Genomic DNA, 14,769 nt, shown 5'->3' with positions numbered 1-14,769 from the left:
CGCATATAACAGATTTCTCCACTCGTTGTATCAACCCAACTGTGTGAACATTACTTCTTGAATACATGCTTCCCTTCACAATGCGGACATGACCTACTTGAAGACGGTGCTAGAACATTCACCGCTCCCATTGATTAAGAAGTTCATCCACTTACCTCGCCGTCTCTTCAGAAGTGGTTTTATTGTTGTATTTCAATGCCGCACGCGTTAAACTCAAGCGTCATGCTACCAGTAACGGCCCAGGGCTAACATGGTGTGCCGTCAAATACCGACAATGTAACATCATTATGTAAATGCCACATCTGATATTTAGAGGTCACGGTCCAGGTCTGTTTTGGATGTGATCACAAATACTTAAGCAAATAGTTTCTAGCAAATACAGTTTCAGTTGCAAGTTATTTCATGATCCTGGGGTTTGTGTATCCATTTGGTCAAGGCTAATGTACATCGTATGAGGAAACATTTGTATTCTTTGAAAGGGTGGTATCTTGTTCTTTCAACTATATCACAAACTGTCAATCCGTGGTATGTATAAACGTCTCAAAGAAATCCCAACAACAGCATACAAGTCAAGGTGCACGTTTACCATGCAAATGTGAAACAATACTAGCCACCAATCTGTGTCACTTTGCAAAACATAGGTAGCCTGGCTTGTTCTTCTTCTCTTCATGTGGTCAACCCTGTTCCTGAAAATATAGAAAATATAAATTAATTTATCAACAATGTGGCACTATTTAGATCTTGATAATTTATTGATCTTAATCTTAAGGCAGTAAATGATTACTTATCTATTATTGATATTTCACCAACAACATGTACAGTATCTAATAATAACATCTAAGGAGATTTTGTAAATGAGATGCAACCGAAAATAGAGACAATACAGTGTAAAAAGTCGTCATGGTCAACTGTCAAAGGTTACAAACTTGTTTATCTTACCTCACACATGAATGTCGCTTTCTGACTGGCTAAGCGCTATTCTGTTATTTTGTATCTCGCTCACAGGCGATGTATTATTCTCAATGTACACCTCTGGGAACTCCGAACTCTTCTGGTGCTTCATGGTAGTACTTCTTTGTCTCGAATAACATTGAATCACGCATGAAGTACGGAAATTACCGATGTTTTGAGACTGAAAATCGATGGAAAGGAGATAACTCTAAATCTATTTACCTTGTGTCGCCTGCAAAATGGCCATTCGACTCGCATTCAACAGAAGTGCTTCATACAGTTTAAAATTAAAATTCAGGTGTTCGGTAAGATAAATACGTTGTTCACTGGTAACTCGGGGTCCATGGGCTCATGTACCCTCGAGGTTTGTTTATGTTCCCCGAGCTCGAGGAACATAAACAAACCTCGAGGGTACATGGTATACTAACAGTAACTTAATCACATTTGACGTCACTCACAGTCTGTAGCATTTCATTTTTGATAGACATGTCAATTTCATAAAAAACATGTCAACTCTGTGTGCACACTTTTTATGGCTATTTGGCTAAATGTGGTAATAAATGACTTATATTCGTTCATTAGTTCATGATACATCATATCGCAAGTACAAAATATGTTGTCACTCACCTTTTTAACCACGATTTCACCTGGCGGGCTCTGTATCATGCAACATTGTGGACACCCTTGTTCCGTGTGACATACGTGGATATTTTACGGGCGGTATTTTACCAGAGCTTCTATCACGTAGCAGTAAAGGTTATCCATCTCGTGCCACACGCAGTAATATTCCAGCTATATGGCCTATAAGGAATCGAGTCTGGGCCAGAGAATCCGGTGATCAACAGCATAAGCTTCGATCTAAGCAATGGGGATACGAATACATGATTGTGTAAACCAAATCTCTCGTCTTTTCGGAGATGAAAGTTAGCCGACCAATTCTAACAATGGAATTCCTGACATCGAATGACAAAAAAATCATATTGGGCATAACCACTATGTGCTTCGCTGAAGCCAGCGTATGTGTGCTTGTAAAAAACCCACTCTCACAAATACAGTTAAGCACATCTTAAAAATGCTTTCGAGACAATATCTTAGGGAATAGAACACAAGGCAGACGTGCACACAAAGATGGGGGACTTCAGTATCCCAAGGTCACATTTTCCATTACTTGTTTCACGGATTTTACAGCAATGTTCCTGTCAGTAGGTGGTAAAAAATCGGATTTTTCTCCCTAAGTGGCTGCCACCACAAGTAGGCAACTTCACAAATAGAACATGGCATCAATTTTTCAGATGTTTTCATTTACCAATAGGGTTTTACAGTAGTTTCACTTGGTAACATTGATTCGAATAATGTATTTGTTTCAATACTTAAAATTTTGTTTTGCACCGATGCTATATTCGTAATAGAAACTCGATTTCAATAAAGTAGATTTTTAAGATACTGTATTTTTTATCGCGATATTTTAATAAATGACAAGATTTAAACTATATAATAAAAAGAATGGCCTATGTTATAAGGATATTCGGCAGGTAAACTAGTGCAATCCCTTAAGTGATGACCATGGTCGTATCTAGTGATATATTAAAATCTCCTGTTATCACCTCAGGTGTTTGTACAAAACATGATGTCACTACCTACCATTAAACGCAATATCTATAGATATGCAATTAGCATTAACATAGACTCTCTTTGATCCTAAACCATAGTCGGCGGAGAGGTGAGTACTATAGACAGTCGGAGAGGCGAGTACAATAGACAGCTGGGTACGGCAACAACCTCTATTATCAAGCTTTTTGGACCAAATTTGCTCTGACCCCGCTACAGTAAAAGAGGGTCAAACTGACCATTTTATGTCATCCACACAAGGACATGTGAGCACTACAGCCGTAGACAAGAATGCTAATACTATGATATGTCACGCACTTCCTGGTCTCTGAAAACCTCAGATAATGTTGGCTTTGGGCCAAATGAGTGAAGCGAATCTCCGAATTATGTAGCGATCATGCTTGGCGGCTTCAAAGGTTTTAAAAGTTTGAACTGAATGATTTCTTTACGAAGTTCTTTTTAAAGGGTTAGTTCCCATAAATTGTGAAACCCCAGGGGAGAGCTTGGAGGGTATTACGTCTGAAGAGATGTTCAACATTTCATGAGATTAATTTATTTGGTCTCTCCATACTTAGAATGAAACATATCGTATGAAATGTATTATACATTGCACCAAACATTACAATACATTACAGTACAGTTAAAGGAAGATATTTGGCAAAACGTAGAATTAGAATCCCCGTAGATAATTTCGTAGGTTGTCTAATCTTCTATAGCAAGTGCTGCCATATAAAAGTTGGAGATCTTCACGAAGAGGACGCAGGTGAGTTGGGGGAAGAGAATAACGTACATGAGATCGCCGGACTTGATATAGAGGCCATCGTCGTCTGTCCATGCTCCATGTCTCAAGCGTTTAGTACTTATGTGGCACTACTCAGTTTCCCTCTGTGGCCTCTCAACGACAGAGACAAGTGCCACAGGGGAGTTACCGCCCGGTGAGGGTTGTCTAACGGTTAAAGTGTCCGCTGGACACGCAAAAGACGCGGGTTCGATTCCCCACGTGGGTAGAGTAAGGGAAGCCCAATTGTGATACTGCTGGAATATTGCTAAAAGCCCCGTAAATCCATACTCATCCATTCTTTGTTTGAAGTGAGTGGGTTTAGTTTTACGCCACACTCAGCAATAATCCAGCTATATGCCGGCGGTCTGTAAATAATCGAGTCTGGACCAGAAAATCCAGTGATCAACAACATGAGCATCGATCTGCGCAACTGGGAACCGATGACATGTGTCAACCACGTCAGCGAGCCCGCCCACCCAATCCCGTCAGTCGCCTCTTACAACAAGCGTAGTCGCCTTTTGTGGCAAGCATGGGTTGCTGAAGGCCTATTCTACCCCTGTCCTTCAGGGGTCTCTTTGTTTTTAGATCATTGTTGACTGAAAGTTAGTATTCGTGTTTGCTAATGCTAGAATAGTTTGTCCCACGCCTTTCCTATACAAGGATCATCCATCTAATAAAGAATGGTGTAATTCAAGTAGCTGTTTGTTTATCGATCATTGTTGACAAAAGGTTACCGTTGTTTGTGTTTGTCGGTGTGCGACTTGCTCTGACCTGATGATTGCAGGAGGAATATGTCAACAACAAACAGAAGACGCCTGATATCGTCAAGATCGCTTTTATCTTTTTTAATAATGTTGATTCACATTTTATTACCGAACTCTAAAAACAAATAGAACTGATTGATGAGTTTCATATGTTTTGTAGGTAGATGGCTTTTTTAACATAATAATCCGTTTAAATTATGAAATTCAGATTGTTAGCGATTATATGCTTAAAAGGAGTTAAATGTTGTATAATTATTGGATACGTAAATCCCGAGACATTCAAAGCAAATTTAAACATACCACCATCTTTAACCATAGTACAACTGTATATATTTATGTTATTTTAATTTATGGCAAGATTGTCCAAACTTGCAAACAGCTGAAGAGATGGAATAAATCCAGCTGGAGTCCATGCCAGAAGCAAATGTACAGTAAGTCCAAATGGGCTATGACCTGTTTTCATATTGTACTGTCATAATAACATTCCTATCTCTGATGTTCTGGCTGGTTCTTCGTGGTCATGTTTTTTTCAGAATTCAACTGTGACTTCAACTGTCTAGTCACGGTGTGGGTGAAATATCGACCTGAGGCTTTTTCCGCGATCATTTGTGCAACGCCATTCCCACAAACAGTCAGGTTTCCGAATATATTTTGATATGGATATGTGTTTACTAAGATACATATTTTGACAGACCCGTGAAGGTCCCGGGGTAGAACAGGCCTTCAGCAACCCATGCTTGCCATAAAAGGCGACTATGCTTGTCGTAAGAGGCGACTAACGGGATCGGGTGGTCAGGCTCGCTGACTTGGTTGACACATGTCATCGGTTCCCAATTGCGCAGATCGATGCTCATGTTGTTAATCACTGGATTGTCTGGTCCAGACTCGATTATTTACAGACCGTCGCCATATAGCTGGAATATTGCTAAGTGCGACGTAAAACTAAACTCACTCACTCACTCATATTTTGACAAAGTTGTGGACCTCATTGCGTTACAGAAAGCAGGTCATATGTTTGTCGATTGCTAATTGAAAGTGGTTTGTGTACTGCTAGGAGAGTTGTATGTGTAACGATGAGACCGGAAATCAATTTCGTATTCAAGCATGAAGGTCAGATGTCATGTGATATATAAAGTATTGAACGGCTTCATTGCTTGCCAGGGTATCCCTCCCATTATGAGCAAGCAAGAAAGGTCAAGGTCGTTGGCTGTATTGCTGACGGGCACCTGACTCAAGGTCATCCAGATCCACTGCATTGTGTCGTGTGGCAAATGGAAACACACAATTCAACATAATGAGGTAATGAGGGAATTCACTGACTCATACTCAAGGCATGATCGGTGTCGTACAAAAGACTCATATCTTCATTTAGTTTGACCCTGTGGCGTCGAGTCATCATGATTTACACTGTACCAGCTCCCATGGTTAAAATGGATGAGATCTACCTATAATCAAAAGCCATCTTAGAAATATTAGACGCATTATAATGTAATACAACATCAACATTTATTCGTACATCACAGAGGTTTCACATGTAGGTATGAATTCATGTTTTTCATATAAATTCTAGCCATCTTCAAAACATACACGCACACATTTTAACGTAATACACCTTCAACAGCCACTCATACAACACAACGGCTTCGCAACTATGAATGACAATATCCATTTTGCGCAGTTGTGTGGCAGTTGTAACCTTGCACAAACTCGCATTTCACTTGATATTCTCTTCACACCAGTCCTATCTAAATAAAAGCGAACAAGACACCATCGGTAAGTACGATGGATCGAAGACGTATTTCTCCCAGAAGAGATCATATTAACGTACACAGGCTGTCGTATCCTTGGACCTGAGAAGCATCCGTCTAGCAGAAGCGGGATTAACGAAATAAAAGACAATTTTCTGTAAAGAAAACGTCATCGTCATTGTCAAGAGGGACCATAAGTAGATCACAGCACTTCGCGAGACCTTAGTACACCCGCTGACAAACAACAGTTCATACTCTTTCTAATGGTTGTCAGTTGACAGTAAGGAATCGATAATCCTAGCAGAAATAACAAATTTCTGTTCAGTCTCCAAATTATGATCATGAAGTTTGGAAACAGAACTGGATCTTGAATATGTGCGTGTCAAACCTGGTGCGCAAGTAAGCTGGGCCCCGTCTCGTAATATCGCAAGTTGGTGCGCGCATTGGGGGCCGGGAACCAGGTTAGTACCGAAAGTAGCGCCTTAAAAGACTTACGGGCCCCATTGATGTGCATGGCGTCAGTATAAGCATACATTTAAAGCGTGACCACATGGCATCGTCATATGCATTTCACTTCAAGTACTTATTCTTATTATCCACAGGGAATGCCAGTTAGTCCTGTACATTGAACGATTGAAGAAATAAATTTAAACTGGAGGAACTGTTTCGTGTTTACCCCTTACGTAAGCTCTGTCCGCATTGTTTACTGTAAAAACATTTTATTTGATTTTGTCAGAAGCACGGTATAAATAATTAAACTGAGTTATCCTATAGCCTCATCTGCGCATGGAGGTGCAAGACATATTGCAAGGGCGGTGTGATTAATGTTTAAGGGGACCTGCAGCACATGGGACAGGTTCTTGGTGAATGTGTTGGTGAACGTCACTGAACGTCTAGTCTGCAATGTGTTTCTTTGTTTTCTGAATTTAATGCAAAAACAATGTGACAGAAATTAGGTAATGCTGCATGCGTGCAATAAAATGCACGTGAAAATTGTGCAAACAAACTTTCTGACAAATGTGATGCGATTTCGGGTCCACGTAAATAGTATACTGCTGAATAAACTGTAAACGTATCGATACCTTTTAGAACTGGAAAACCAAACATAAAATGTCTTCCAAGATGACATATTTAATTTCAGATACAAATTTGTATGAGATCGAACCTGACCGCATGTTCCAGTCGTCTAATGCCTACCACCAATCAGAACTGATAAATTGTTCACCTACCTTTTGCAGCTTTCCATCTTTGTTATTTCATTAGTTTATTTTATTGTTCTTGCACGATCATACAGTATATTATATTCCCTCGTAGAGATCAGGGTTAGAATTGATCTTCAGCAACCCATGCATGCTTTTCACTGGATTGTCTGGTCGAGACGCTTGTCCCACGCTTGTCTAGAGGCGACTAACGGGCTTGGGCGGTCAGGCTCGCAGATTTTGTTGACATATGTCATCATGCCCCTATTGCGTTGATCGATGCTCATGCTGTTGATCAGTGGATGGTGTGGTCCAGACTCAATTAATTACTGACTATCGATATACACCTGGAATATTGCTGATTGAAGCGTTAAACAAACAAATAAAACAAACACAACAAGTTCAAATACGCACTCAACCGATTTAACCAAGACAAAGAGGTTTTGTCACATTTTTACTAAATCTGCTACTAGGTCCAGCTTTCTATGATTGAAGAGTTTCCTTGATAATTGTTGTTATCAAATGACAACTAAGAATGGGTGTCAAGGGACAAAGACTGATTGAGTTTCGTTTCACTCCGCTTTCAGCAATATTCCAGCAACATCACGTCGGGGAACACCAGAAAAGGGTTTCCCACATTGTATCCATGTGGGTTTAGAAAAGTGACGTTACCTATATCCTCTGTGACAGGCCAAAAGCACTGTTATATTTATATTAAATTCTTCATAATACATTCGTGTCCGACTTGCTGTTGGCTATTAAAGCTGCGTTCTGGCGGATGACATCTTTTCTGTTTAGGTCTTGTAGCCTGGTGGTGACATCCCTCCTTGAAAAGCTATTTAATACATCATACTTTTCTGCTACCCATCCTCTCTTGAATGCTGTGTTGGTCAGTAAAGAAACCAGGACAATTGCCAGGAAGGAAAGAGCCATGATGCAAGTTCTGAAAGGAAACAATTGCCCTTCTTCCTCGCTGTAAAGCGGTAACTTAATCACGGGTGGCACATGTAACAGATATGCGCCACAGAGGAGACGAAGAATAAGGGAGACGAAGAAACCAACGAGACCTCCATAGGCGTTGGAGATCTTCACGAACAGGACGCAGGTCAGTTGGGGGAAGAGAATAACGTACATGAGGTCCCCGGACATGATATAGGGGCCATAAACTGTGGTGGAGGTAATGGCAAGAACCGTCCCTAGGGCTCCGGCTACTACGACTGTCACCCGTAGAACCCAGATGAGCTCCGTGTCAGATGCCTGAAGGAAAGCACCATAGTGGGAATGGCAACTCTTTATGGATGATCAATTTCTTTATTGTGCAATAGCAAATACTTGACATGTCATTCCTATTACTGACAACTCCTAGAATGATATTGCACTCTAAAGAAGGTGATCATTCATAAAGACTTGTTCCTATTGATTTATTACTTCTAGAATGCTATTGCACAATAAAAAAGTTGACCATACATAAAACTTTGGCATGCCTTACAACTTCTAGAAATGCCTGTCAAACAGCATCACAGGATTTAGCTACACTATGTCGTTCCAGTATTTACAGTCTTTTCACTGCTCCTGCAACTTCAAGAGTTTTCAGGAGAGTATGTTCTAGACATTTAATTCCAGATAACATATAATTCCCTTCAAACTGAAAAGTGAGATGGAAGAGTTAAAACCTGAGGAAATCTAGACTTGTTTCATGTAGTTTTTAGCATTGCAGAAAATAATGCGGATTAGGTATGGTGAGGACCTACCTTGGTCCTGAACAGTCCTTTGTACCAATTGTTGGTGAAGATCGAAGCAGTTGAGAGAGTGGTGGAGTCAGCAGACGACATGGCAGCAGCAGAAATGGCAGCCAGACCAATGACGGACACTGGGAGGGGGCACATGTACTGAAGGACCAGGGGCAGAATAAACGGCAGCTGATCTTGGGCCAAGGGAACCTCATTTGGGTAAGAGGTTTGATTCCAGTCTGAAATATCCAAAAGACTGTGGTAAAAGTTTGAAAGAGGAGAAAACAATTGGTGATGGTGAACTTAAACTGTAGTACTAAATCATTCTTTCACTACTACATGTGTCGAAACGTCAATTCACCAATACTTTAAAAGTTAAGTCACAAAAAGCCACTATATTCAGGTTAGTGTGCATTGAACTGAAGTATAGAATTTCGTCTTGGCTTTGTATACAGTAAGATAGTACACATATACATCAAACAATTTTACAACAGCAGCACATGATGAACCACGGCAATAGTTTTGTCAATTGACTTTGTTTCATGAATGTTCTTGGATGGAGCCAAGTTATCATCAATAGGTATTCAGCAAAAGTTAATGCTGAATGTGCCTCCTTTGTCATATAAAGGAAGTGTAACTCTAGTAATTTTTGAGCGGTAACTGATTTACAATGAATGAAAATGCTCCTTTACAAATAAATGTCAATGTGGAGACCTGCTGCTGCCCCTGCCACGCCGATGACGGCGGGGGGAACTGCGAACAATAAACAGAACACGGCAGATATCATCAAGGAGTTCCGTGCGATCTCAGGAGTCCTACACGCCAACACTCGTTGATAGAAGGGCTGGAACAAAACGTGGAACACATGTTGAAATCAGGTCTGCTTCAGGACGTGAAATACAAGAGACAAAACCCTTTTCGTTATCTTATATAACCTCTGCTAAATGCAGAGTACGGTTCCTGTCATACCATGACTATGCGTTAAGAATCGCCGAAAGCCATACAACATAGTGACCCAACAGTGTGTCCGGACCTATTGATGACACCCTGCCAAGGACAAGGTCAACTCACTGAAAATACACAGGATTGTTGAATTAAAATCAGGAATTGAATCAGACATGTTTTCACACTGTCCCCCACGTGTCTACAATCGAACCTTTTGGAAGCCTTTTTTCGAAAAAACCCTGACCAAGCACATAGGAAGAGTCACAGAATGTCGCCCTGGCTTAAACCAGTTTTCGGAGTCACTTTACATACACGAAAGTATGCTCACACGTTTCGCTGACATTGGTACCTACTAGTCTGATGAAGTTATAAACTGATGAGTTGAACAGTTACGGACTATGTACACCTTTTCTAATAGGATTTTGAAATGAACATTCCTTTGAACACCGATCGGCGGATTATACGTAATTAGTTGTAAATTCACTACCTGCCTACAAGGAGTGTTATTTTGAACAAAATTAAGATCAAATGAACTGATCTGTTGAGCTTATTAACGAACTGTTTGGGAAGCAACCATCACCTGCCATGGTATCCCTCCCATTATGAGCAGGCCATAAAGGTCAAGGTAGTTGGCAATGTTATTGACGGGCACCTGTCCCACCCATTTACTGCCGAGGTCATCCAGATCCACCGCACTGTGACGTAGGGCAAACGGGAACGCAATAACCTGTATAAAGCCCCACAAGGGTGATAAATAAAGAACTGTCGTTTTTATCATTGTTACGAAAGACATCTCCATTCTGTATCAATATATAAAATACACTAAAACGTCAAAAGAGAATAGCCGGCCATTGGGGCAGAAAGGTCCAAATTACTGTAAAAATCATATGAAGTGATCACTGAAAATCAGTGATGACACCAGCTTTTTATTTTTATTTTAGCGTGTAATTTATATCGCGAATTAGTAATAAATACATTAATAAATAATATTGTGATTACATTTTGTAGCACGTGATAATAACACTTCATAGATCTATAGTAAATCCAATCAACGTTGTAGATTGTTTATTGTAGAATATGAGAATTTCTATCTGTTTTCTATCAAAGAATAAATTGGGAAAATTCCAATAGTTTTTTGCCACATAAACTTTTGCAGTATTTTTGACAAGAGTTTTAACTTTCAGCACAACGTTGGCCATGTCTCCTTTTCGTAGATCATTTCATGTTTACATAAGTAAAGATATTTAGTTTCTAAATTTTGAAAAGGAGCGTCAGAATGAAGAAAGAAACATTTATGTTTTAACTTAATTCTAAAGGATATAGATTCTTTCGTACAGATTCGTCGTATAATATTGAAGAACCCTTCGCTTGTAGTCAATCATCTGTCCTTGGCAAATGGCAATAGACAACAGAACAATATAGTGTTCAAAACCAGAAGGAAAAACAGTTTAAAAGAACATCGCTTGTTACATAACCGAAATAATTGAAATCATAGTGCATTGTACAGAAATATGAAAGTGCGTACTAAAAGGCACAACACTGAATCTCAGCACTGTAAGTTGACACAAAGTAGATCATCGACTGTATTTAGAGGCGACTAACCCAATCAGGTGGTCAGACTCGCTAAATTGGTTGACACATGTCATCGTATCCCAAATGAGCAGATCAATGTTCATATGGTTGATCACTGCATGGTCCGATCGAGATTCGATGATTTACCGTGCCACCATGACACTGAGCTGATAATGAGTGATTTCGCAGATCATGTCGTTTATTGGGTCTTGAAGCCTTAAGTAGTAAATCAGTTCGCTACAGTCGTTATTTCGCTACTCGTGAGTTCGCTATTCGCGTATAATTTTAATGATGTTATAAAAGACTATTGACGGGACTTTTAAATTTGTTCGCTATATCCGTGTTTGTTATATCCATGTTCTACTGTAGCAGGAGTATTGAGTATTAAGGCGTAGAAGTACACTCACTCACTCTCCACCGCCTTTCGGCAAAATGAACTTTTGACTTGCTTCACCAGTATTAATCTCCTCTCTAACGAGTAAATATTTATAATGTCACCGGATCATCTGTATACTTAAAGTACTACCGAAGATGTTTACAGAATAATCCTCACCAGACCTATCCCAATAAACGCGAGTTGGACAACGTCGGTGTATGCGACTGACCGAAGGCCACCCAGGAAGGTGTAGATGACCGCAATGCAAGCGGACACCACAATAGAAGTGGTCTGGTCCAGATCCATAATAATGGACGTCGTTGACCCTGGAAATATTCAGATGGTAACAGTTAGCTTTCAAAGTAGAAAAACGCTGATCTCCTGATCTTGAGTGAGTGAGTTTAGTTTTACGCCGCACTCAGCAATATTCCATCTATATGGCGGCGGTCTGTAAATATTCGAGTCTGGACCAGACAATCCAGTGATCAACAACATGAGCATCGATCATCATTGGGAACCGATGACATGTGTCAACCAAGCCTGACCACCCGATCCCGATAGTCGCCTTTTCCGACAAGCATAGTTGCCATATATAGCTGGAAACTTGCCGCGTGCGGTGTAAAACGAAACTTACTCACTCACTCACTCAACGCGCTGGTGAAATCCGATAACTGATGCACAGCTGTAAACTATTCATCACTGATTTACAAACTCATTCAACGGAAATCGTCATATGTGAACAAACACACATTAAACCATACCCAGAGCCGACAGAATTGCTGCCGTCCAGAATATATCCCCAATGAATTCAGGGATACACATGATTGCTCCTGTCTTGGCTCCATATTTCTCCTGGAAGGGGTCATACATGGTGACGTACCCAGCTCGTCGCATCTTCGGACCGTAGAACCATCCGCCTATAACGGTAAATATAAGGGATTGCTTTCTACTGTGGCAAATTTGCTGAATAGAGCATTGAGCACTGACGCAATTCTGTGTTTTGAGCTGCATTTTGATGTATTCCACTCCACCTCACTCAATGATGGAGTGGTCAGATTGAGTGATACATAAATAGCGTTATGTCTCATAAATATCAGTCAGTTGATTGCCTGGTTAAGGATCTGAGTCCACAATTTTACGACAAGAATAATGTGTGTGAAGATGCGGCTGAAGGCAACAAACACTTACATTTTCTATTTTTTATCTAACTGTAGAACCGTACTTGTTTGTGAGTACATGGTCGACATGTCATCTGTTTTGGAATCCATCCATTTATATCACTATCACGTCATTATCAGATGTTCAAGACCTAATTACATTATTCTCTCGTTGATGCTTCTAACTTCCATCATCCCTCATAAAAACTGTTTTTAAAAATTAAAGTTCATACGTCCGGAAAACACGTGGAGACAAAGCATTGTATTGCATCAGTACCTTGCTGCAGTAGTCACACTTATGGAACTGAAAGCTATCAATACCTATGAAAAGACCGATGCAGTAGCCAATCGGTGCTTGAGCCCATACAATTCCACTGGAGGCGACTATTTCAGCCGTGCCATTTACATAAGCTCCGCCCACGTTGGTTGCTGAAAAAAGCAACCCATTTCTTCATATAAAACATGTAGTAAGATACTATTCTGGGTTCTGGGGTGAATGTATCCCCCAAAGAGAGGCTGTGTAGTCATTTACTATCAGGGGCATGAGGCAGATGTCCTTATGAGGGATTGGAGAAGGCGTTATCACTCGGACGCTGGTGAGATAGCATCCTCAACATCTGCACAGGAGATTGTGGACACACAAAGTCGCTCGACTTTACCCGCATCGATTAGTACAGAGAGTCTCTGATTGGATAATATAGCTGCACGTTAAGAGAGTTGGGAATAACAGAAGACGCTATCCAATCAGAGACTGGCTCTACTATTCGGTGAGGGTCTGTATCTTGAGATTTGCCTACTTCCGAGCATATGTCCTGACTTCGTTTGAGAATGGACGGTAAAGTTATCGAAAGCTTTAAATGGGACTAACATCAGCAGGGTAATGATACCTAATGTAGTTCACAGGGGTCAACTGAGTATAAATCGTGCCGTTTATTCAACGGTCAAAGCGATGGAAGCATTTGTCACACCCAAATCAAGTTGAGGCGAGCCGGGCCGCCATTTTGTTTCCATTTACTGACACACCTTTCTTAAATCTTATATATTTATGTCACACTTATAAACATATCAGAGTCGAGCGCCTATGTGGATATGTTAAATGCTAAGGTCGTGAAATGAAAAATCTTTCACAAATGCTAAAAGCATATTTATTAACAAAACACTATTGCAGTAATAATGTTTAAAGTTAGACCATATATCCTCTTCAAAATGTAGGGGACAGTTCGTTTTGATCTGTAAACGTGATGTCTATCGTGCATTCGTGAAGACCAAACTTAGAAATGGCCTTCCGCTCACCGGTTAATGAAAACAAGGATACAAGGAATCCCATCTGTCGATTGGCCAAAAATATTTCATCTGCACTCTTTGTTTGCTTGGTTCTCCTTCCAGCATATACGCCAATGGCGAGGATGACGATGTAGAAGATGACGACGACGACGATGCCAGGGACGTTGATGGCCATGATGGAGAAAAGTAATCTTCAACAAAGTGAACGGGTAAGTTGCAGTTATACTGATGATGGTACGAAACATCGAACAACATGGAAACCTTTCCGAAATGCTGTTTATTACAGATGTCAATGAGATACTTCCTTTCAAACGTATCCACTGACTAGTGTAAATATAGCCGCTTACTTCAGGTAGATATCAGTTTCATCTGGAAAATGTAACGAAAAACAGTGACTGAGTCGTCTTTGTGTCACATTCAGCAATGCTCCAGCTATGTCACGACAATGGGCTTCAGGTATTCATGTTGGTAGAAGAATCCAACTCGAGTTTAACTATATGGCTATCTAATTGCCCCCATACGGTTAGAGTCTCAATTAGCTACATTTATATCCAACACACTTATAACGAACTGCTGTCCGGGTTACTTGCAGAATGCTTTAGTCGAAATGTTTTGAAACAATGAACAAAGGCTACAACTAACTAACCTTTGAGA

The 14,769-nt window shown here is 40.4% G+C and overlaps 1 protein-coding gene across 1 annotated transcript; it reads right to left on the bottom strand.

The window, feature by feature from the left end:
* Positions 1 to 7,774: 7,774 nt before the first annotated feature.
* Positions 7,775 to 14,290, bottom strand: LOC137284964 (high-affinity choline transporter 1-like). The gene is made up of 8 exons (XM_067817049.1): positions 14,125 to 14,290; positions 13,153 to 13,260; positions 12,436 to 12,591; positions 11,852 to 12,000; positions 10,307 to 10,453; positions 9,496 to 9,625; positions 8,803 to 9,020; positions 7,775 to 8,308 (listed from the first exon to the last, which is right to left on the bottom strand). Exons 1-8 carry the CDS (start codon positions 14,288 to 14,290, stop codon positions 7,775 to 7,777), a joined length of 1,608 nt encoding a protein of 535 aa, XP_067673150.1.
* Between the last annotated feature and the right edge of the window lie 479 nt (positions 14,291 to 14,769).

The sequence above is a fragment of the Haliotis asinina genome, chromosome 5 (genome assembly GCF_037392515.1).
Source record: "Haliotis asinina isolate JCU_RB_2024 chromosome 5, JCU_Hal_asi_v2, whole genome shotgun sequence".
Classification (NCBI taxonomy): Eukaryota; Metazoa; Mollusca; class Gastropoda; order Lepetellida; family Haliotidae; genus Haliotis; species Haliotis asinina.
This window is presented reverse-complemented; position numbering and strand designations above follow the sequence as displayed.